Below are 22,329 nucleotides of genomic sequence, written 5' to 3' on the forward strand. Positions count from 1 at the left end.
CAGTTCATGAAACTCATAAATCTACAAAATAAGGCTTTAGAAATAAAACCAAGCTTAATGCCTGAGAAATACCATAATTACAAAGAACTGAGACTCAGTTTGACCAATTTGAATGGGTTTGCCATATAAAAAGCTAATTATATTTTTGATCAGTTTCTTAACAAAATGGCAGAAGGGCATCTCAAAAATCCTGTGCATTTTCAGATTGTCCCACTGAATGTATAGCTGTTTTAGTAATTAATTTTTTAAAACTTTAGATATTATAGAGATGACTTGACACTTTACACATGCATCACCATTAAGCAATTTAAGTACAAAAGACTGTGAGTGCTTCCTTAGCATTTAAAAAAAAGTTTCATTATAGCCTTTATCTTTTTGGTTCTACTCAAATCACCAACTTTGTTAACCAAAAACACCAAGCTAACATACTAAACATATGAAATGACATACTAAAAAAATTTAATTTCTTCTTTTAGAAAGAGCAGAAACATTTCACAAGAGTTTACTAATGTTAAGGGGGGAAAAAGTGATTTAAAGTTTTAAATTTTACAGCTTATATAAATTGTACATAACATTTTTCTCATGTTCAGTCCCATGCTATTTGATTTTCTCATACTATTGTATAAAATTTTTATATATTGTAGAATCCTAAAAATCTTGTATCTATAATTTTATAAGCTGACTGAGGCACAACTCAAGTAATCACCAACTCAAAATAAGTAGCAAATAAAGCTTTTTCATCAATAAAAGACTTTTGTCTTTAAAAGTACGAAATCAACTTAGGTTTGGTCAACTGTGACACGGCCTTAGATTTAAGTTGACTTTTCCACTTTCCGTCTCAGGGAAACCTCCAAGACCCAGGGGTCTCATAAGGCCTTGAAGCCTGGATAGCCCAAGTTTCCCTATGTCTGTAGTTTGCCAAGAGTCTTAGGTCCAGGTGCACGAGTGAATACATTCCTGAATCAGGATATTATTATCAACACTGCCTGTGAGACACAGGCAATTTCAAAGCTATAGTGAAATGTAAAACAACTTTTAATACCTATCCTTGTCAAAAGAGGATCATTTTATATTATCAAAGTTACTAATAGTTTTTTTTTAAAAATCTTTCTCTATTTGCAATGTAAGGTATTTTCTGCCACAAGTTGAAGGCAACAGGTTCCTTTCTTACCTATAGGATAAAGTAATTCTAAGGATGAAAGAAAACTAAATAAGCAAGGCTATTAGAGACCTATGGCACAAAACTGGATATGACGTTATTTTTTTTTTTTCTTTTTCCTTACAAGGCTATACTTTTTCTTTGGGTTCTATGTAAAATAAGGAATGAATGGAAAGACTGATTTTTTCCCCCTTTTTTTTCACTCTTAAGGCAAAAAGAGAAGAATAACAGATTAATGACATTCTTACTCATTTAGCAATGGAAAATAGACCAAGAATTCAGGGACATCCACAACACCTTCCAAGTTGAAGTCATATTTGCAGCCAAATAAAGGATAATCTCCTTTCTTCTGAAATTTCACAGTATATATCTCATTTCCAAATGATTCTGTTTCTGAAACTTCAAGGCGTCTTCTGTTAAAGGTTATCCCCAAAACAAAATAAAAAGATTAAAGTTGTTATTAGCTTAGACTTATTTTGATCAGATTATGCATATGAAAAAACTACCGGATTTTTAATTGGATTTCAGCTACTCTTAAGAAGCAATAAAGTAAAAGATAATGAACAATTTCACTCATAAAATTAGGCTAGAAATTGGTTTCACCACTCATGACTCCTGGGTAAGTCTTTGTTTATCTGATCCGGAGTTTGTCTAGCACTATAACCTCTGGCTGGATATAGCATCGGTCTCCAATTTATACATAAAAATGTTTTAAAGATCCATCTGTATTATCTATCTTTTGACCTTAAATGTTGAGGTCAAATACATTATCAAAGTGCTCAGCCCTTATCACAGTTCATGAGATGGACCCCTGGTAGGGCTCTCCTTCTCTCTCTCTGCCCCTCCCCGTTTGTGCACACATTCTCTCTCTCTCTCTCTCTCCCCCTCTCTCAAAATAAATAAACTTAAGGGAAAAAAAACCTTAACTCTGAGTAGCTTATAAGCCATGTATCAAAAGTACTTACATCAGTTCAAAGCTATTGGGAGTGGTACCAATAAAATAGCCTCCAGGGTTCAGTCTCTCACAAGCATTTCTGAGCATCATGTCAGCCTGCTCATAGGACTCAAATGAGTAGTGACAGACAAACTGACAACTGCAGATATCAAAGCACATTTCTGGGTCACGAAATTTGTCAATTAGAAGTTCCTGAAACAAATTAAAAATTAAAACAGGTCAACAGGGCACCTGGGTGGCTCAACTGGCTAAGCATCTGACTTCGTCTCAGGTCATGATCTTACAGTTCGTGAGTTCAAGCCCCGTGTTGGTCTCTGTGCTGACAGCTCAGAGCCTAGAGCCTGCTTCGGATTCTATGTCTCCCTCTCTCTCCCTGCCCCTACCCTGCTCACACTCTGTTTCTGTCTCTCAAAAAGTGAATAAGCATTAAAAATATATATATTAAAAAATAAATAAAATACAATGGGTCAAGATTTTGAAGTTAACTGCAACATAAAAAATTTTTAGTAACATAATTTGTAGAATTGGGGTCCTTTTTTTTTTTAAATTTTTTTAATGTTTATTTTTTATTTTTGAGACAGAAACAGAGCATGAGCAGGGGAGGGGCAGAGAGAGAAGGGAGACACAGAATCTGAAACAGGCTCCAGGCTCTGAGCTGCCAGCCCAGAGCCCAATGGGGGGCTCGAACTCACCAACCATGAGATCATGACCCAAGGTGAAGTTGGTCGCTTAACGACTGAGCCACCCAGGCATCCCAGAATTAGAGTCCTTAAAACAAAAGTAGACATGCCCCTCCCAACCACCTATCTTTTCTCTCATTATGTATAATAAGGCCCACAATAAAACGATCTTTTCCTTCAATAAAGTAATTAAAAACTAGGGATTCTGAAATCATGTTTAAAAACTTATCAACCAAGTATGACATTTAAAAGAGTTGATGCTTTTATCTGGTTTACTTAAAAGCTAAAGTAAAATGATGCTGAAGCGTAACTTTAACAGTATGTTTAAAAAACATAAAGCTGGCCTTTGGGATACTTTATAAACATGCAGAAGTGTTTTTAAAGGTTTCTGACATTCTAGCAGTATACTACCACTTTTCCACTTCACTTTCACAACTGCAAACAAAACGTATAGGATTAAAGATAGCTGTAATAGTTCAATGAGCAAATGAGTCAGACAAAGCATTAAAGGTCAAGGTGAGACTTTCACTATTCAAGTGCCACTGTAGTTCTTAAACTTCATAGTTGTTAGGAAATTCAGAAACAGGTGGAAGGTGGAAAGCACCAAACTCTGATATGCTGGGAAACTACCCTAATAAATTATACTGTAAACAAAACATAAGTTCAGTTCTTTTTCAAAATACCGGAAAATAAGTCTTGTCTGAATGGAAAAGCAACAAGTGATTTCAAGAGTTCAAATTATTAAAAGCAAAAAGTTCCCAGAAATACTCAGTGGGTCATTTAAGAAAATTTACCATTAATAGAATTTCCAGTTGAAACTGAAAATGCATGTCTTGAGATTTTTAATGTTTCAAAGCACATTTTAAAAGAATGAACTGATTTTTAAAACACATCATTTATCCAAAGGAAAAATATAAAACATAAATTGACAAGGGTACCTAGTTGAGCATCTGACTCTTGATTTTGGCTCAGGTCATAATCACAAGGTCGCGGGACGGAGCCCTGCACTGGGCCTTGTGCTGACAGCATGCAGCCTGCTTGGGACTGACTGACTTTCTTTTTTTTCTTTCTCTCTTTCTTTCTTTCCTTCCTTTCCCTTTCTTTCTTTCTCTCTCTCCACCTCTGCCACTACCCCCACCTCTAAAAATAAATAAATAAAATAAATAAATAGACAAATTAAAAAAATTCTGTACCTTTGAACAATCAGCAGTTATAAATTCTGCGTTGAAAATATATTCATTGTCACGACAACGATTTTTCATGTCCTCATACCGCTGCTGACACTGTTTGACAGAAACATCAGCGATATCTGCAAGGCAGAAAGGGACAGACATTAGTAACTGGCAAAGACCTAAAGAAATAAAATGTAAATGCAAAGATGGAACAAATCTACACATTAATCCAAAGTGAACCTTAGTAAAAGCAAGGAGGTTCTATTTTCTTCAAAACAAAAGAAAGTCTCTGTTCAAATGCAAATATCCTATTACTTTTTAAAAGGATTAAAAGCTTTCTCAATAGATACTGACAACAGAAACGTCCCGTCATTATTTTTAAATGCTTATTCCAAGTTAAAAGTAGAAAATTTAGACTCCAATTTGAATTATAAAACCTAAACTACGTGCCCAGCTCAGAAAATATCAAGTTTGCTTTTTTTAATAGAATGTTATTTGCTTTTTCCATGTTGAGATTTGCACTGATGGTGCAAAAGCAATGAAAAGTAAAATGCTGGCACCTTATCATGAATACAAGGTAGCAGCACCAAATGGTACACGTAATACTTAATATCTTCTTCACCACTACAAACTAGCATGGACAAAAAAACCCCAAAACATAATTTCATTTAAGAATGCTCTTGATAAAGCTCAGCTCTTTTTCAATATTCTGTGTGATGAGATGGAAAGTAACAGAATATCTGTGCTACCTAACAAAGTTTGAACAGGACCAGTGTGACTGTGTTGTGAGCTGTACTGGACACTTTTTTCATAGAAAATTGTTTTCACTTGAAAGAACCAGTGACAGATAAACCGGTTATTTAGACTTGGTGATTTGGCAGACATTTTTTGAAAATGAACAAAGTGAACCTCCACTGCAAGGAAAACAAAGGACAGTATTTGTTACCCATGATAAAACTTGAGATTTCAAGTGAAAATTACAATCTGAAACACTTCTATCTACCACCACAGGCTGGGCATCTTCCCAATACTTAAACTTTTCTGATTGATGGTAACATTAAAAAAAATGTGATTTCTTGATGTCAACATTTAGAAGATCTGCATAACTTTAGTGAACATTATTTTCCAAATATTACAAAATCTTACAGGGAAAAGATCCATTCAAAGCGCAAGACAGACCAATGGATTTAAATGTAACAGAATATAAAAAGTTCATTGATACAGATTCAGATGCCACATTATAACTATCTGTAAGGAACTACTATCTCTTGAGTTTTTTTTTTTTTAACGTTTTATTTTTTTTTGAGACAGAGAGAGACAGAGCATGAACAGGGGAGGGTCAGAGAGAGGGAGACACAGAATCTGAAACAGGCTCCAGGCTCTGAGCTGTTAGCACAGAGCCCGACGCAGGGCTCGAACTCACGGACTGCGAGATCGTGACCTGAGCTGAAGTCGGACGCTTAACCGGCTGAGCCACCCAGGCGCCCCTATCTGTTGAGTTTTGATATAATAACAAAGATGAATATGCTCAATTATCTGAAAAGTGTTAAAATACTCCTTCACTACAACTATTCATCAAATAAAATAACACATCAAAACACAATGAATGCAGAAACAGGTATGAAAATCTAGTTGTCTCCTATTTTTCTATACTCTAAAGGGATTTGGAAAAATATTTTTAAAGACTAAAGTATTTTTAGTCTTGTCACTAAACTTTATTTTTTATTGATGAAAAATATTCTTTAAATTCTCAGTTTTAATTTCTATAATCAATAGATATAGGCACATACACAAAAGTTTTCTCATCCTCAATCTTAAAAATAAAGGTGTATGGCACTCATAAAACCAAAAATTTGGGAAGTGTCAAAATAGGTAACTTTATATAGATGGTGCTGTACATTTCATTGCACTGGAAGAACATAACATCTGCTTGTCCTACTTCAGTGTTAAGACTGACCAGTGGGTTCAGGAGCTTGATTCATTCAGTTATTAAATTCCTATCAACTTTTCACCTAATAGATTTAGCAACTTCTATGATTGTTGCTTAGATCTATTATTTCATTGAGGGTGGAAAATAGTGATTTTCATCATTCCTCCTGCATTTATTCATTAGGAGTTTTTAGTTAAGAGGAATTTTCTTTGTCAACCATTTGGTTACTTTGAAATACAGTTCACATAAGGTAAGGAAGATACATACTCAGCCCCCACCCCTTAATTTATGAATTTCAGAATGATGAGTAAGTTTCCTATAGCAACCTCGAAGGGTGAATACTGAGGGTTTGGGGGGGGGGGGTTTTCCCCTTTATTTGGTGTTTCAATCTACTGTAATCACTATTCTTTTTGATGATGAAATTGTCCTATCTTTGGCCAGTGGAAGTCTTTTCATGTTTGTGTTTTAGACATGACTCTTTGATTACTTCCTTCCTTTTAGGGAGGACAAGTTATACCAGGCTCATTAACTATACTGCATAATACCATCAGTAAAGTCTCATAATTCATTTTTAAAAAACACCCATCTCACACACAGCCTCAGATATCTTCTTATAAGATCTTTTAGTATCATGTGATAATGAGATCCTGCTCATTTTCCATTTACCTGACTGATCACGAATTATTCTTCCCCACATCATTATTTACGTTACCTGTACAAACTAGCTTATTAATTCTTCCCTTTTTCCACTTGAGCAAATCTCCACCTTTGCCACATCCCAGGTCCAAAACAGTGATATCACGTTTTTTTTTCTGTCGTACCTTTTCTAAAAATTCCCCTAAAAGAAATAAGTCATAAGAAATGATCTTTCCTCCATTTTTACTACAGCATCAACTGCAACCCCTAAAAACCTACTAACTTCTGCCTGACATTTACTATAAACTATTAAACATTCATTTATATAATTCATAACTTTTGGTAAACATTTCAAAATATGACTAAGAGTTAGTTAAGTTCATCCTCTAGCATTAAAGATAAAAGAGTATGTGTCTGGTATTTTAGAAAGTTAAGACAGGTTTTTGAAGGTTACTCTTAGAACTTGATTCAACATTGAATAGCAGACATTTTAAATTCTAATTAATACAAGAAAATCCAACACTTGCTCATGATAAGGAAAAAAACCTACTCATAATTTTTATAGTTTTCTCTTTCCGAAAGCTAAATGTTTAGCTTATAATATACCTACGTAAATCAAAGTAATTATGGGGTCAAGAGTGCTTGATTTTCAAAAAAGGTGTCAGGCTGACCACCAAAACAAATATAACAAATATAAGTCCAAAAACTATACATACCTCTTAACTTTACTATCAGAGTTCTTTTTTTTGATTTTTTTTAAACGTTTTAATTTACTTTTGAGAGAGAAAGAGAGAGACAGGGTGCAAGCGGAGGAGAGACAGAGGGAGACACAGAATCTGAAGCAGGCTCCAGGCTTCAAGCTGTCAGCACAGAGCCCAACACAGGGCTCGAACTCATGAACTGTGAGGTGATGACCTGAGCTGAAGTCGGATACTTAACCAATTGAGCCACCCCAGTGCTCCAGTATCATCAGAATTCTTAAACCACTCTAAAAAATCTTTCATCCCTTGCGGCGCCTGGGTGGCGCAGTCGGTTAAGCGTCCGACTTCAGCCAGGTCACGATCTCGTGGTCCGTGAGTTCGAGCCCCGCGTCAGGCTCTGGGCTGATGGCTCGGAGCCTGGAGCCTGTTTCAGATTCTGTGTCTCCCTCTCTCTCTGCCCCTCCCCTGTTCATGCTCTGTCTCTCTCTGTCCCAAAAATAAATAAAAACGTTGAAAAAAAATTTTTTAATAAAAAAAAAAAAATCTTTCATCCCAATCTACCAAATCACATTAATAACCAACAAATAGTATCAGTATGGTCCAATGTATCAATAGCCAAATGGTTCAAATATCAGTTAAAGGCCTATTAATATTCTTAAAAAACTGAAGTATTCAGCAATTCAAAAACCTGATACAATGCTGAATCCTAGATCTACTCTTCTTGTCCTTATTATTCTGAGTTTAACAGTTCCTATTTCATGTGTGTACTACTGTGACTGCTAAAATACTCTGTGTAAATATTTCTGCCTTTCACTGTCCATAGGATGTTAAAGTAACTTTGACAGAAGCACAGTGTTCTATATTTAATTTTCTCCTAGAAAACTTAAATAGCATAATAAATGAATGACAAAGAATGGGTGTTTGAAAAGAGAAAGGAAAAAGCCAGAGACAGAACTTGGCACAGACCACACTGTTGCAAAAGAATCAGAAAGACAGGTGCAGATAGCAAAGCACCCAATGAGAGAGTTGCTGAAGGAAGAAAGAATAGCATGAATATGCAGGGAGAAAAAAATTTGTTAAATCTGACTTATGACTTTTTGAAAATGACCTGTTTCCCTGATTATAAAAATAATACAATGATGTAAAAAATACAGATGAACTTAAAAATATTTAATCAATGAATAATACAAGAACAAATGACACATCAGAAAAAATACCCAAGAAGCTATCTATGTTACTGATGATGATGAGGAATGGAAAAGAAAAACTGAAAAGAAATGAGAATTAGGGTTCAAAGATTACCTTAAAAGTATAGACTAAAAATGCCATAATACTAACCTTAAAAAGGGGGGTGGGGCGGGGAGGAATTGGGAGGCGACATTTAATTACCCTAGCTGAAAACTATCAGAGACAAATAAGTCATATTTCTGTAATAAAATGAGGATGAAAAACAAAAGTGAGATAGAAAATATTAATATGTGTTCGAAATAATGAGCCTAGTTTCCACTCCTAATAACTATTCAGAATGAATAAGGTATCTTTAAAAATTAGTAAATTACTAGGATGCCTTGCTGACTTGGTCAGTAAAGCATGTGACTTTTGACCTAAGGGTTGTGAGTTCAAGTCCCACATTGGATTTAGAGATTACTAAAACAATAAAATCTTTAAAATAAGTAAAATAAAAATTAGTAAATTATCATCAAAACTACTAAAAAGTCTCCATAATTAGCACTTCATTCTTTCCAGTGTCATCACAAAAGCATTCTCACTTTTCCTGAGGCTGGCTTTTAAATAAATAAAAAAAAAAAAACACCAAAATCTTACTGTGAAAAACTTCAAAACACACTGGCTTTTAAAAATTCTCTAAACTCACCTAAGAATCTACTTAATAGGTTAAATATATAGAGCAATAAATATGTTCTGAATCATATTTCTCCAATGATTTGCATTTTAATTTTTTTTAATGTTTTTTTTATTTTGAGAGAGCATGCACATGAGCAGGGGAGGGGCAGAAAGACAGAGAGAGAGAATCCCAAGCAGGTGTAGAGCTGGATCCCATGAACTTCGAGATTACGACCTCAGCCAAAATCAAGAGTCGGACACTTAACCGACTGAGCCACCCAGGCACCCCACATTTTAATTTTAAAGATGAGTTTCCATAAATAAAATGCTGGCTGGCTCCAAAAAGTTGGATGTCTTTATCAAGCCTCAAAGTAAACTTTACTTTTCCCCAGACACTGTGTAAGTTCAATAAAAAATTACCACATATGTGGTGATACCACCATCTTTACCAACTCATTAAAGGCCTAGAGATGAAAAATCATGACAATGCCCATTTTCTTGACTTAATAGAAGCTGAATGCTTAATCCAACAATGAGTCACTGCCCCAAAACTATTAGAGTAACATAGAATAATTACTTAATAGCACTAGGTAACCTTAATTCTTAGTATAAAAGGAGCATACTGCCTTTTGAAAGCCTGGTTAACTTATGAACTTAATATCAATTAAACACTCAGCAATATCTTATTTACTCCAAAAGTAAATATGAAAAAAATGTATCTTAAAGGCCTAGTTTTCATTTTTGCTCCAATTTTACCAAGTCAAGGTTGGATAATTAAATGAATAGGAATGAAAGACTAAGTAGTTTAATGTATAACCATTTGGAAAGAAAAAAAAAAAAAAAAAAGAGACATAAGCTAAAATAAAAGATTCTAAACTATAAATAAAAAATCAATCATATATACCAATGAGGACGCTTTTCATCCAATTATTAAAGTTTCTGAGGTAAAAAATACGACTTTGGCTACGCTTCTCCAAACCAACTTCCTGAAGTTCATTGTAGTGGGCAGCCACTGCTGAACTGTGTCCCTCTTCTAAGTTCTGAAAATAAGAGAATGGAATAAAATTAAGGATCAGAACATGGCAAAAATAAGCCTTAAAAGAGCATCTGACCTATATAAGGATAAAATACTAATAAAATTGGTAAACTTCAAAAAGCAATGACATTGACCACATAATCCTAATTATAATCATACGTAAGATTTGTTCTCCCGTTTCCTGTATTTAAAAACATCTCTTGGTTTAAAATTTTCATCTTGATGTTTCATCTGTATAATTTTGGTGTCAATGTCTTAATAAAACCAGTACTCTTCCAGAGTTCTGATTTATTCAATTCAATAAATGTCCATCAGTGGATGGGGTTCCTATAAGAGAATAAAATAGGAATAAGTTATATTATCCTAAAACTCACATAAGCATTAAATAATACAAAGGAATTAGAACTCAATAAGCTGTATTCATGTCAATGGTTTTGTTTTTGTGGTTTTTTTTTTTTTTCTCTTCATCTAACTCCAAAGTTTCAGTTTGTGCTCCTTACCTGATACTAAGCATTTTGCAAAAATGCTATGGTAGGTAAAGGGCTTCAAATTCCCACATTTCCCCGTTCAACCAAAGTGCTTCATCTTTTACCTATCTTACATATCAGGTTTAAGATTTCCACTTGAAAAAAAGGTTCTGCTGCTAATAAAGTTTGAAAACTGTGGTTATAATACAAGCTCCCCTCTGTTAACAAGAATTCACACTCCACCAACGACAAATGCCTGGCCTATCTGACACCTTACTTTTGAATTCAGACTGATGGCAGAATTTTTACTCATTCACTGAAGTACTCTTTCTATTCAAATCCAGATTCTGCCTCAGATTCCTTCATAATATGGTATTCCCAGATGAAAATAACTTGCTGTTCCTTGTTCTAGAATATCCATGCTAAATATCAGCCTTAAAATTGCATGTACTACACCAATGAGAAGTTAGAAACAATATCATTTAAAGAATCACATTAAGAAAGGAATGTAGGGGTGCCTGGGTGGCTCAGTCGGTTGAGCGTCCGACTTCAGCTCAGGTCATGATCTCACAATCCGTGGGTTCAAGCCCCGCGTTGGGCTCTGTGCTGACAGCTCAGAGCCTGGAGCCTGCTTCAGATTCTGTGTCTCCCTCTCTCTCTGCCCCCTCCCCTGCTCATGCTCTGTCTCTCTCTATCTCAAAAATAAATAAACACATTAAAAAGAAATGTTTTTAAAGAAAGGAATGTAAAGCTGGGTGTAATACTGAAATTTATCATCTTAAGTCATAATCTCTACTGTTTAGGACACAAGAAAGTGATGAATACCTAACAAAAAAGGAAAAAAATGTATCAACTGGTTTTTTAAAACACTGAGAAAAAGCAAACTATAAAAACTAGTTTTCAAGTTTCTAGTCAAATAAGAGTTCTTAAATAACAAAAATTATCTCAATTAGAAGTTTCATCTAAATAAAAGCAACTAAATTACAGAGTTAAAAACCTACTCTATCTTTTAAGACATTATCTATTACAAATAGATAAAAAATAATTACAAACTTATATTCTTAAGGTTTAAGATTATGTAAAAAACAGTATTATCTCACAGCTTCTCCACATTCCAATGTGACATATTCCATTATGAGTAAAAGAAAACACATTCAACATACTTTTTGCTTTTCAGGAACACCCTCAAGTTCTATTTTTCTCTTTTTCTGTGTGCCATCTCCAGTAGAAGGTTCATCTTTTGGAAAATCATCAGTTTCCATTCTTCTTTTCCTTGAAATGCCTTCATCATCACCAGAACCTTTTTCCTCTGGAACAATTTCAGCATCAAGTTTTCTTTTCTTGGTTGGAGTGTCTTCCCCACAACTAGAACTTTCCTTTACAATATCATCTTCAAATTCCATTTTTCTCTTTTTTGGTGTGTCTACGTGTCCACAGATAGAAGCCTTTTCAGAGGGCCCAGTCCCAGGAGTGGTTGTGTTTTCATTAATACTGAATGAAGACTCTGTTTCTGAATCTGTTGATGCTTTTGCGTCTTCAAGAGAGATCTTTTCACACTCTGCTTTTACAGAATTTTCCATTTTTGATTACTTAGATGGTAAAACTTCATGAACTAACACTGGAATGGCAAAAGTTTGATATTACTCGTAAACATCAAGGCTGAAACTTTAAAACAATTTTAACCAGAAGCTAGCCATTTAATCTCAGTTATCAACTACGAGTTAAAAAATCTCATTATAGACAGAATATTGAAAATATTAACTAGTCTATATTACAAATGAATCTCTGAATATGCTAATATGCAAGTACTAACTATAATCCCCAAACACTTTATACAATCTTATCCATAAAAGTCATTACTGCCATTGAAACTGACAGATGAAGTGGGGGTATTATACAAGCACTAGTTTCATTTCTACTCTGATCTTTACTTTATAGCCTTGGTTCCCAAATTGTGAGCTGGACACTATAGCAAACTTGTACAGGTACAGCAGGGTATTTTAAAATTTTAAGGGAAACCATGATATCTGACATCTGGAAGATATCACAAATACAGCTTCAAATAGAGGTTTCAAATGAATAGATTGCACTACATTCCTTTCAATGACATCAGAACTTTGTGAAGCTGAGGTTGTGGTGGTACCACAGGAAATCAATGTGAATCAGGAAATGAAGTTGGCAATGTCAAATCTGACTTCAAAGCTTGAGAGTACCTAACAGGTGTATACATCCCATTAGTAATCCTTCATGGTTAACTAAGAAAAATAATCAGAGATATTAAGGGCACCAAGAACAGGAAAAGTCTGGGAACCTACAGTTAACTTCTGAAATCCTTATTTCATAATGGGTGTCAGAATTGGAAAGGAAAGACAGTATAAATAGCTTTGGACAAGAAGTTTCATGACCCAGCCTGCAACTTAATGACTATTAAGTCCGTTTCAAATGTTCACAGACCAATGTGTAAAATGGAAGGGGGGCAGAAATAAGTGAACTATAGGACAGAAATTTTTTTTTGAGGTTTTTTTTTAATGTTTATTTATTTTTGAGAGAGAGAGAGAGAGACAGAGTGTGAGCAGGGGAGGGGCAGAGAGAGACAGAGACACAGAATCTAAAGCAGGCTCCAGGCTCTGAGTTGTTAGCACAGAGCCACACTCGGGGCTGAAACCCATGAACAGTGAGATCATGACCTGAGCCAAAGTTAGACACTTAACCGACTGAGCCACCCAGGCGCCCCTGGGACAGAAATTTATTGAGTCATTTGACAATTTCACTATACTCCTACTACAAGGATCTCAATAAGGCACTATTTGGTTAGTCTTCAAGAAGCTTACAGCCTAAATACCACTTTTTTTTTTTTAATTTTTTTCAACGTTTTTTACTTATTTTTGGGACAGAGAGAGACAGAGCATGAACGGGGGAGGGGCAGAGAGAGAGGGAGACACAGAATCGGAAACAGGCTCCAGGCTCCGAGCCATCAGCCCAGAGCCTGATGCGGGGCTCGAACTCACGGACCGCGAGATCGTGACCTGGCTGAAGTCGGACGCTTAACCGACTGCGCCACCCAGGCGCCCCTAAATACCACTTTTAAAATGTCAGGCTGTATTATTCAAACCAAATGGATAAGGGAGAGCAACAGTCAAAAAATCCATGAAATTCAGCAAATTCAGAACCTGAAAATTATGAAGAAGGGGGAAAAGGTCTTTTGAGTAAAGAAATAGAGTAAGAAATGAGGTTGCTTAAGGGAATAGGTAAAAACAAGTCACTATAAACCAGGAAAAGTTTGAAGGGATATTAGCTTTCAATAACCAAGGGGTAGGTAACAAAATACCAAGACGTGCCAAACTAGGAAGAACTGAATAAAAGAAAAAAAAAATCACCCAGAAATGTAATTTTCGGAATAACCACTTAAAACCATTATGTAGCAATACTGGCCACAAAATTATCAAACGCCTATCTTTTCCACCCTGCCACTTATTTCCTATTAAGGAAACAAAAATTGGTTTAAAGTCCAATCAACCAATGTGATTTAACATCGCTGGCTGCAATCAGCGCCTAAAATTAGTATTAGGAGTAAGAGTGGATTGTATTTTATAGGCAACTCTATATCTACGAAAGGGATGTAAAAAAAAAAAATCGAATAGGTCAGAATAAACAACATAAAATTTCAAAGAACCGCAGAGGTGGGTAAGGTAAGAGTAGAAACTGAGCATCAAAGTGCAATCATGAATAAACTCCAAACTAAAGAAAGCTGCCCCTCAGAATCCTCAAGGAAGGAGCTTAGGGTACTGAGTAAACTGACATAGAGATGGAAGTTTATTAAATATCCAAATAGGCATTTCGACCTGGCTTTCCAGTCACACCTCTGAGGCAGGCCATGTCTTCGTCATTTCAGTTTCCCAAAGAACGACCGAGTAGGGCGCCAGGGCCACCTGGCTTAACCTCAAGCAGGTAAGTGTTCCGCCCCGACCCGCCAGCTAGATGGGGGTCAACTCGGGGGCCTAGGAGGACGCAACAGAGGCGAGAAGGGAAATCTTCAGACAAGTTCACCCTCTTCCGTCATTGGCGCGGCCTAGCTCTTACTAAACCTCGGGTCCGTATTTCCAAACCGCCGCTCATTACAGACGCTTCTTAGGATCTGACAACCCCTCCCCAACCCGCCTTCTCGGCACCACTGAGGTGCGGCCTGAGGCTCCAATTCTGGCTTCTCCAGATCCCGGCTCGCTCGGTCTGGAGAAGCAACAGAGCCCACCAACTCCTACAAGTACTGCCCACTTAGCTCCTGGCTGAGTGCACAATAAATCCCTCGCTACTAGTACTGAAGGAACAGGGCTAACGCGAAGCGAGCGCGTGTCAAGAGTTGGAGTCCTCCTTCAAGAACGAAGGCAGCAGAGGGCCTAAACTCAAAGAAGAGCCAGCGTCCCAGCCGCCACACTCACCTACACATCCATCCACGATTCTGTTTGCGGAAGCGACCGTCGGCGCCACGCGTTGTTGTTACGCCATTTCCGGGGAGTGGCCGGATCACGTGACGTCGCTCTCCGCGGAGAGTGGAGCGTCGTACAACCTTTGCGCCGGAACTACGAGTCCCGTCGTGCAGCGCGTGAGGGTCAGCTGTGGGACGCGCGGAGCGGCTCGGGCAGTGGCGAGCACGTTGTTAGTGGGCGCGGCTGGCGGGCCCCGGGGGGGCGCGGCGGGGCGGGAGCGGCGAGAGTCTGCCTGACCCGGGTGGGTTCCGGCATCTTGACCCACGTTTGGTCAGGTCACTCTCCTGAGTGACACCGCCGTGGCGTCAGAGGAGCTGTCTTTCGGCCTGTGCGGCGGGAAACGCGGTGGCCTCAACGTCCTAAGAGGTAGCCCGGGCCCAAGACCTGAAAAGAACTGCGGGAGGGGTCGAGAGGGCACCTTCAATTCGGTGCATGTTAGGGAAAAGACCTGGGGCGTGACTCCAACACCAGCCCGGCGCCCACCGCTTCTCGGGCCGTGCCGGGAAACCGCCTGCAGGGCCAGGGTCCTGCACACTCTCCTGCCCACAAGCCCTGGCGGCCGAAAGAGATCACCCCCGCCCTTCTCTGTTAGGCCCCTGGCTCGGCAAATCCGGTTTGGGGATAGTTTTTCAGCTTTGTGCTTTGTTAACCCTTTGCCCTCTGTTCTTCCCTTCGTCAGAAGACGGCTGAGGGAGGGGCCTGGGAGCCGCCGCTCTTGGAGTTACTTTAAAAATGAGCAACGTCTTAGGGACTGGCAGGTCGTTCCCTACCGCTGTATTTGGGAAGACCTGCCATACCTCCCGCTGAGGAGGCCATTCTCATCTGTCAGATTCTGGAGCGGGGGCAGCCCATCCCTATTCTTGAGAAACATTGTGGTATTATTCTGTGTTGGTTGGACTTTGGTATGGGATAGTTGGGGGAGAAAACTCACTTTGGCCATCCCCTCACGCTTCCACTGGAGAGCCCAAGGCACCCACTGTACTGAAACTTGGGATTTCCATAGTTCAGGTCTTTCAACCAGGGACTTAGGGTCAAAACTGTATCTGTGAACTAAAGTTACTGATGGCGTGCACATTTTAACGTTGTTGTGCCTCAGCACTCCCATCTTAGGGGTATAAAAACGTGATTAGATTTACAGTTCATCTTGAATTCTTTACCAAAATTGATCCCTTTAAAAGCAACTTTGAAAACGTATTTTACTGGCCTGCCTTGTCAGTAGGTAGTTACATTGAGACTTTGCATTGGGGGTGGCAACATTGCAGCATGTACTTTCCAATCCAGTCACTTCTAAATTGTGGGCATTAACCTTTTTTTGAGGTTGTTGACCCTCTATAAACTTTGGACCAAGAATGAGGCCTATTTTTAACAAATGAGAATGAGCCTTCAATTTCAGATGACTCTGCTTGTATTTTTAATTGTATGGAGTGAGCTGTTTTGAGAATTAACTTCAGTTCCTGAATGTTGAGAACTGCAAAGGTATAGGTCCTAGGGATTGAATGTACTATGTACATATCCATGCATTAAAACTAGGCGATCATATGGCCATATTTACTGGTTCTGATGCTAAAATTTCTTGAGATAATTGCTGTTGTAATTTTAGGGAAAATGAATCTAATTTTGACTTTTTAAGAAATTTTTTCATTAGATTAAAAACCTCTTAAATATGTGTGCATGCAAACTCCACCATGAATTGATGTCATGCATGAGATACATAGAGATCACATTTTGTAAATTTTATAAAACTTAACTGAAAGTCAGTAAATTGAGAATAGAGGAAGAACGCTTGAATGTAGTTGTAGTGGAAGGAGTGAATGGCCCAGACAAAAATGTTTTAAAAGTTACTATTGTTGTTATTTTCCCCCATTATTGCCTGAGTAATGTCTGATTTTCTGAAATTTGAATTAATAATAGCAAATATTTTGGTATTTTCTGTGTGCCAGAGTAAGTGCTTTACATATTCGAACTCATTTAATTCTTACATAATCCAGTGGGGTAGTTGCTATGATTTATTTTATTTATTTATTTTTTTTATAGATGAGGGTTAAGTAACTTGGCCAAGGTCATGAAGCTAGGAAGTAATAAACTAGGATTTGGACCCAGGCAAGCTGGTTCCAGAGACCAGAAGCTGTGCTAACAATGAAACCCTGCCTGCTAGAAGGCCAGGCTCAGAACTAGAAGTTGGCTGGCACATAATGGATTTTCAGAAAATTTCTTGATTCTTCCCAATGCTTGGGTTATTATATTCAGAGAGAAAATAACTCGATAAAGACATTACTTGCTAAAATGTGAGCTCCCAACAAGGCAAGGATCATCATTTTGTTCAGTGATTTAACCTAAGTGCCTTGAACAGTGCCTGGCATACTTGGGTGATGATTGAATGAGTGAATTACCAAGAAAAGTTTTGTAAAAATCCTTTTTTTTTTTTAAAGGACATACAAGATTTATTTCAATTCATTTATAAGACTTCTTTATGCACTGTTTTGATTATTTGGCTCATTAGTCATCCAGCCTGCTTTGGATTTCTCCTGGTTTGGATTATACTTTTGTCAGTGAAAGGAAATGGACTAGTAACTTGCAAGTTTTCTGGTCAAAGTAAAGGTAAGCAACAGATTCAGTAGATACCATCCCTCTTTTTAAGTCATTAGTTTCCAAAATGACAGCTCTCAGAAGTATAATTTTAAAGTGTGATTTCTGTTGTGTAGTTGAAGATCACATTTTTGAAACATAAAAAAATTGTAAATGTTGATACAATCTTATAGCTTCCTAAAGATGATGGTATTCTTTGAGGTGGGAGAGAATTGGTTTATGGAAGTTTTGTTTCTCCAGTCTTGGAGGAAGGACTGTTCCTCCAGTACACTTGCCAAAGCGTTCCTGCTGAAATTTTACTGCATTTTTGGAGCACATAAGATATTCTTGTTCAAAAGATTTTTGGTATAGTTGAAAGTAAGATTTGGTTGAAAATGTAAGTTTATTATGTGTGATGTTAATTTTATATGTCAACTTGACTAGGCTATACCACCTAGTTATTTAATCAAGCACTAATCTGTGTGTTATTATGATGGTATTTTAAAGATCTGGTTAACATCTGCAATCAATTTACTTTAAGTAAAGGAGATTACCCTCAATAATGTGGATGGGCCTCATCCAATCAATTGAAGACCTGACTTTTTTTTTTAACGTTTATTTATTTTTGAGAGAAGAAAGAGAGAGAGAGAGAGAGGGAAAATGAGTGGGGGAGGGGCAGAGAGAGAGGGAGACACAGAATCTGAAGCAGGCTGCAGGCTCTAAGCTATCAGCCCAGAGCCTGACACAGTGCCTGAACCCACAAACCATGAGATCATGACCTGAGCTGAAGTCGGACACTTAACCGACTGAGCCACCGAGGCACCCCGAAGACCTGAATTTTAAACTGAAGTGTCTCAAGAAGAAAAAATTCTTCCTCAAGACTACAGCATTGATTTCTGCCAATTTCCAACCTGCCAATCTACCCAACACATTTTAGAGTTGCTAGCCCCCACAATTTTGTGAGCCAATCTTAAAATAAATATTTATGTATTTAGATAAATAATAATAGATTTCTAATAGAAATGTCTATCTAAATACAGATAAATCTAAAGATAGATAGAGATGTATGTATAAATTTTTTCTCTTGGTTCTGTATCTCTGGAGAAACTTGCCTGATTCAAATTTTGGTGCTGAGAGTGGTTCTAGAGAAGCAGATTCTTGAAGATGAGTTTTCTGAATTGGTTATGATGTTCCTGGAATGACATTTCTAATCTAATTAGATTTAAAGGCACTAATAAGTGAAAAGGGCACTGATAGCCCATAGTGTGATGTGACAACAGAAATATGCAAAACCCAGAACATCACCATCCTTTGCAAGTATTTATACAAGATAAGGATGGGATGATCACATATTTGATGACTTAAAACATTTTTGTCAAATTAACAAGTACAATGAGACTGGTTGCTGACTGCTGGCTACTAACTGTGCTGGGGAAAGGGAAAAGAAAAGGATGAACTCAGGTCTTCAGATTCCCAGCTCAAACTCTACATAAATAACCTGAAATTTTTTATATCTGCCTTAAAGAAACTTATCTCCTGTAATTGCAGAGCTGAGATTGCTGAAAACCAAACCCAAAGTCTCATCCTGCAAAGTGGCTGAATTACAATGTATAGCAGAGTATCTGCTATTAAAATGAGGGCATTGATTGAGAAGGAAAGTAATCCTTAAATTTGGAATGGGGTACTGAACGCCTAATTTTAATCCATTGTCTTTGCCCGTAGAAGCAGTCCTTCCACTCCTCTTTGAAGAATTTAACCTTGCTTTGTGGGAAGTCCCTGTAATGGTACCTTCCCTGAGGTAATTGCCCTGCAAGACAACTGATTCTCCTCAGGAACTACCCCTACCACTCTTCTTTGTTTCTAGACCTATAAGTAGACTCCCAAGTCCCCGCAGGCCCTCAAGGGGAAGCTACAAAGTGTGTCCCAGAACAAGGTGTGCTGCACTCTAAAAACCACATGATTTATTTTGACTTATACATGTAGAAATCTGGGGGATTTTTGTGGGAATGGATATTAAAGGTGGGGGATAATGGTGGAAGGAACATAAAGTTGGACAAGGCCAAATTTATTGATAATAGGGACCACTAAGCAAAGATTCTGGATTCACTGTTGTAGCCTTAGGGGTTTGGTTGGTTGGCTGAAGAATGGACAAAAGGTGACTCCCCCCCCCCCCCCCCCCCAATGAAGTTAAAATACCAGACCTGCCTTGCTATATTACAGAGAAATGGATCCAGAGGCCTAGGGAGATTGGAATGGTAAGGTGTCTTAATCATGTAAGAACAACTCACCCGCTCTGGGAGGGTCTAGAGGAGATACCTTTCACCATGAAAGTGAGAAATAAATTGGTGAGGAGAACCCCAGCATCCATGAAGAACTGTGGGATTGCTCCTCTCTGTGGGTCAAGAATTCTAGCAGAAACTGCTGCCAATGAACTAGGGATCCTTAAATACAGTGAGGATAATTGGAAATTGGGCAGATATTACAGAGAGACCTATTTTCTTTCTTTTAAAAATTTTTTTTAATGTTTATTTTTGAGAGAGAGAGAGAGCGCATGCACGAACAGGGAGGGGCAGAGAGAGAGGGAGACCAGAATCCAAAGCAGGCTCCAGGCTCCAAGCTGTCAGCACAGAGCCTGATGTGGGGCTCGAACTCACCATGAGATCATGACCTGAGCTGAAGTCGGACGCTCAACTGACTGAGCCACCCAGGTGCCCTGAGAGACCTATTTTCTTAATGGCATATCTATATGTTGAAGGAAAGAAGCCAGAGGAGAGGGCGGTTGAAGTACATAGGAAGGAGAATAGCAGTAAAAAAATATAAAGAAAATGTGGTTGAGTGGAGTCCTGGAAAAGACAGGAAGAAGTTAGATTTGAAACATGGTGGAGAGCTGAGATAGTTCCTTTTCTGAGGAAGTTAATGGATTCTGAGTTGGGTGTTGATGTAGTTAACTTTAAAAGGGGGAGGGGCGCCTGGGTGGCGCAGTCGGTTAAGCGTCCGACTTCAGCCAGGTCACGATCTCGCGGTCCGTGAGTTCGAGTCCCGCGTCGGGCTCTGGCTGATGGCTCGGAGCCTGGAGCCTGTTTCCGATTCTGTGTCTCCCTCTCTCTCTGCCCCTCCCCCATTCATGCTCTGTCTCTCTCTGTCCCAAAAAATAAATAAACGTTGAAAAAAAAATTAAAAAAAAAAAAAGGGGGAAGGCTGAAGTTGAGAAAATTCATTCCTAATAACTTTGGCTTGTTTTTAAAGGGAAGGTGGGATAGTTTTGTCTTTCTTGTGGGACCATTAGGTAGTAAACACAATAAATAAGTAAATTATATAGGATGTTAGAAGGTAAGTGCTGTGAGAAAAGAAACAAATAGAGCAAGATAAGGAAGATTGGGACGTTGGGAAGGAGGGGAAGATTGGAGGTGGTGTTGCAATTTTAAATAGGATGGTTAGACTTCATTAAGTGGATACCATTTGAAGAGAGTCTTGTACTGGCGTGCCTGGGTGGCCCAGTTGGTTAAGCATCTGACTCAGGTCATCATCTCACAGTTTGTGAATTTAAGCACCTGGCTCTGCACTGACAGTGTGGATCCTGCTTGGGATTCCCCCCCCCCCCCCACCTCTGCTTGTGTGCAAGCAGGTTTTGTCTCTCAAAAATAAGTAAACATTAAAAAAAGAAAGAATGACTTGTAGAAGTGAAGGAATTAGCCATGCAGACATCTGGAGAAAGACTATTCCAAGCAGAAGGAACAGCTAATGCAAAATTCCTACAATACTCTTTTTAACATGTTGGAAGAGCTGTAAGGGTGGCCACCGTGGCTGGAGCAGAGTGAGAAGACAGAGTGGGTGATGCATTCAGAGAGGGAAGGGAAGGAGATTATGTGAGGCAAAAGTACTTATGCCTTTATTGTAAGAGAAATTGTAGAATTTTAATTTAATAGGAGAGATGATTGTATCTTTTCTATGTTATGAGGCTGAAAATAACGTATAAGAGGCTTGAAGAGATTGGGAAAGGTGTGGAATGGTCACTGAGAGGAAAGGGAAAGGGAAGCTGATTGGATCAGGAACCATTGTGGATTGTCACACAACATTCAGAGCCTTTCTCTGAGATCAGGTAATTTACCCTCAGTGTATGCTGGTACTAATCTACTCAGTTGCGTGATTTATGTTAGTGCTCAGCTATTGAGATGTAGTTGTAGGAAGAACAGATAGTTGGACTAGTTCCAGATTAGATTTTGTGGGCTGGTATTACAGATGGACAGAGTAGTAATTCAAGTAATGCACTATAGAATTGAAGCTGGATAAAGACTTCTGAGTGAAACCTGGAGGAGCTGTTACATTTGAAAGAAGAAAGGAGGTAGGGTGGGGTAAGGCCTTGGAACTAGAATCCAGAAGGTAAGGGAGTGAACGCTCAAAGTAGAGGCTGCAGAGGGTGCGATAGTGTAGTTTCAGGATTTCAGTTGTGGGGCAATATCAGATAATTTCAAGGTGGAATGCATTGCTAAAGAAGCTGGGATTTTGCATGGGTCGTCCAAATGGAGTAATGGTAAAAGTTTAGATGAAGGAAGAATACAAACTTGATTTGGCTGGGTTGACAGATGAGAAGGTAAAGAAGGAAAACTAGAACTAATTATTGTTACAGCATGCTAAATGCTAGATGCTTAACATATTGTATCTCATTTCATTGTCATAAATACCGTATGATAAAAGTGTAATT

General features: G+C 38.1%; 2 protein-coding genes across 10 annotated transcripts in view; one reads left to right on the forward strand and one right to left on the reverse strand.

Moving 5' to 3' along the window:
- The window catches only part of RNMT (RNA guanine-7 methyltransferase), a 36,985-nt gene extending 21,853 nt beyond the window's left edge, over positions 1-15,132 (reverse strand). Inside the window, exons 1-7 of the mRNA XM_025931268.2 lie at positions 15,015-15,132; positions 11,742-12,196; positions 9,980-10,115; positions 6,609-6,734; positions 3,988-4,103; positions 2,125-2,306; positions 1,408-1,572 (exon numbers count right to left, since the gene is read on the reverse strand). Coding sequence (XP_025787053.1) covers positions 1,408-1,572; positions 2,125-2,306; positions 3,988-4,103; positions 6,609-6,734; positions 9,980-10,115; positions 11,742-12,158 — 1,142 coding nt within the window. The 5' untranslated portion in view covers positions 12,159-12,196; positions 15,015-15,132. The remainder of the gene's footprint in view (positions 1-1,407; positions 1,573-2,124; positions 2,307-3,987; positions 4,104-6,608; positions 6,735-9,979; positions 10,116-11,741; positions 12,197-15,014) is intronic.
- Positions 15,133-15,188: 56 nt separating this feature from the next.
- Positions 15,189-22,329, forward strand: part of MIMS1 (mitochondrial inner membrane scaffold 1) — a 28,112-nt gene continuing 20,971 nt past the window's right edge. The window contains exons 1-4 of one of the 9 annotated variants that reach the window (XM_086682391.1): positions 15,238-15,428; positions 17,492-17,660; positions 19,350-19,425; positions 20,166-20,335. The gene's annotated coding sequence lies outside the window, so the exon portion shown is untranslated. The other 8 variants (XM_086682389.1, XM_086682390.1, XM_086682393.1 and 5 more) reach the window with 8 other exon arrangements.

This window comes from Puma concolor, chromosome D3 (assembly GCF_028749965.1).
Source record: "Puma concolor isolate L17-30 chromosome D3, mPumCon1.1.hap2, whole genome shotgun sequence".
Taxonomy (NCBI): Eukaryota; Metazoa; Chordata; class Mammalia; order Carnivora; family Felidae; genus Puma; species Puma concolor.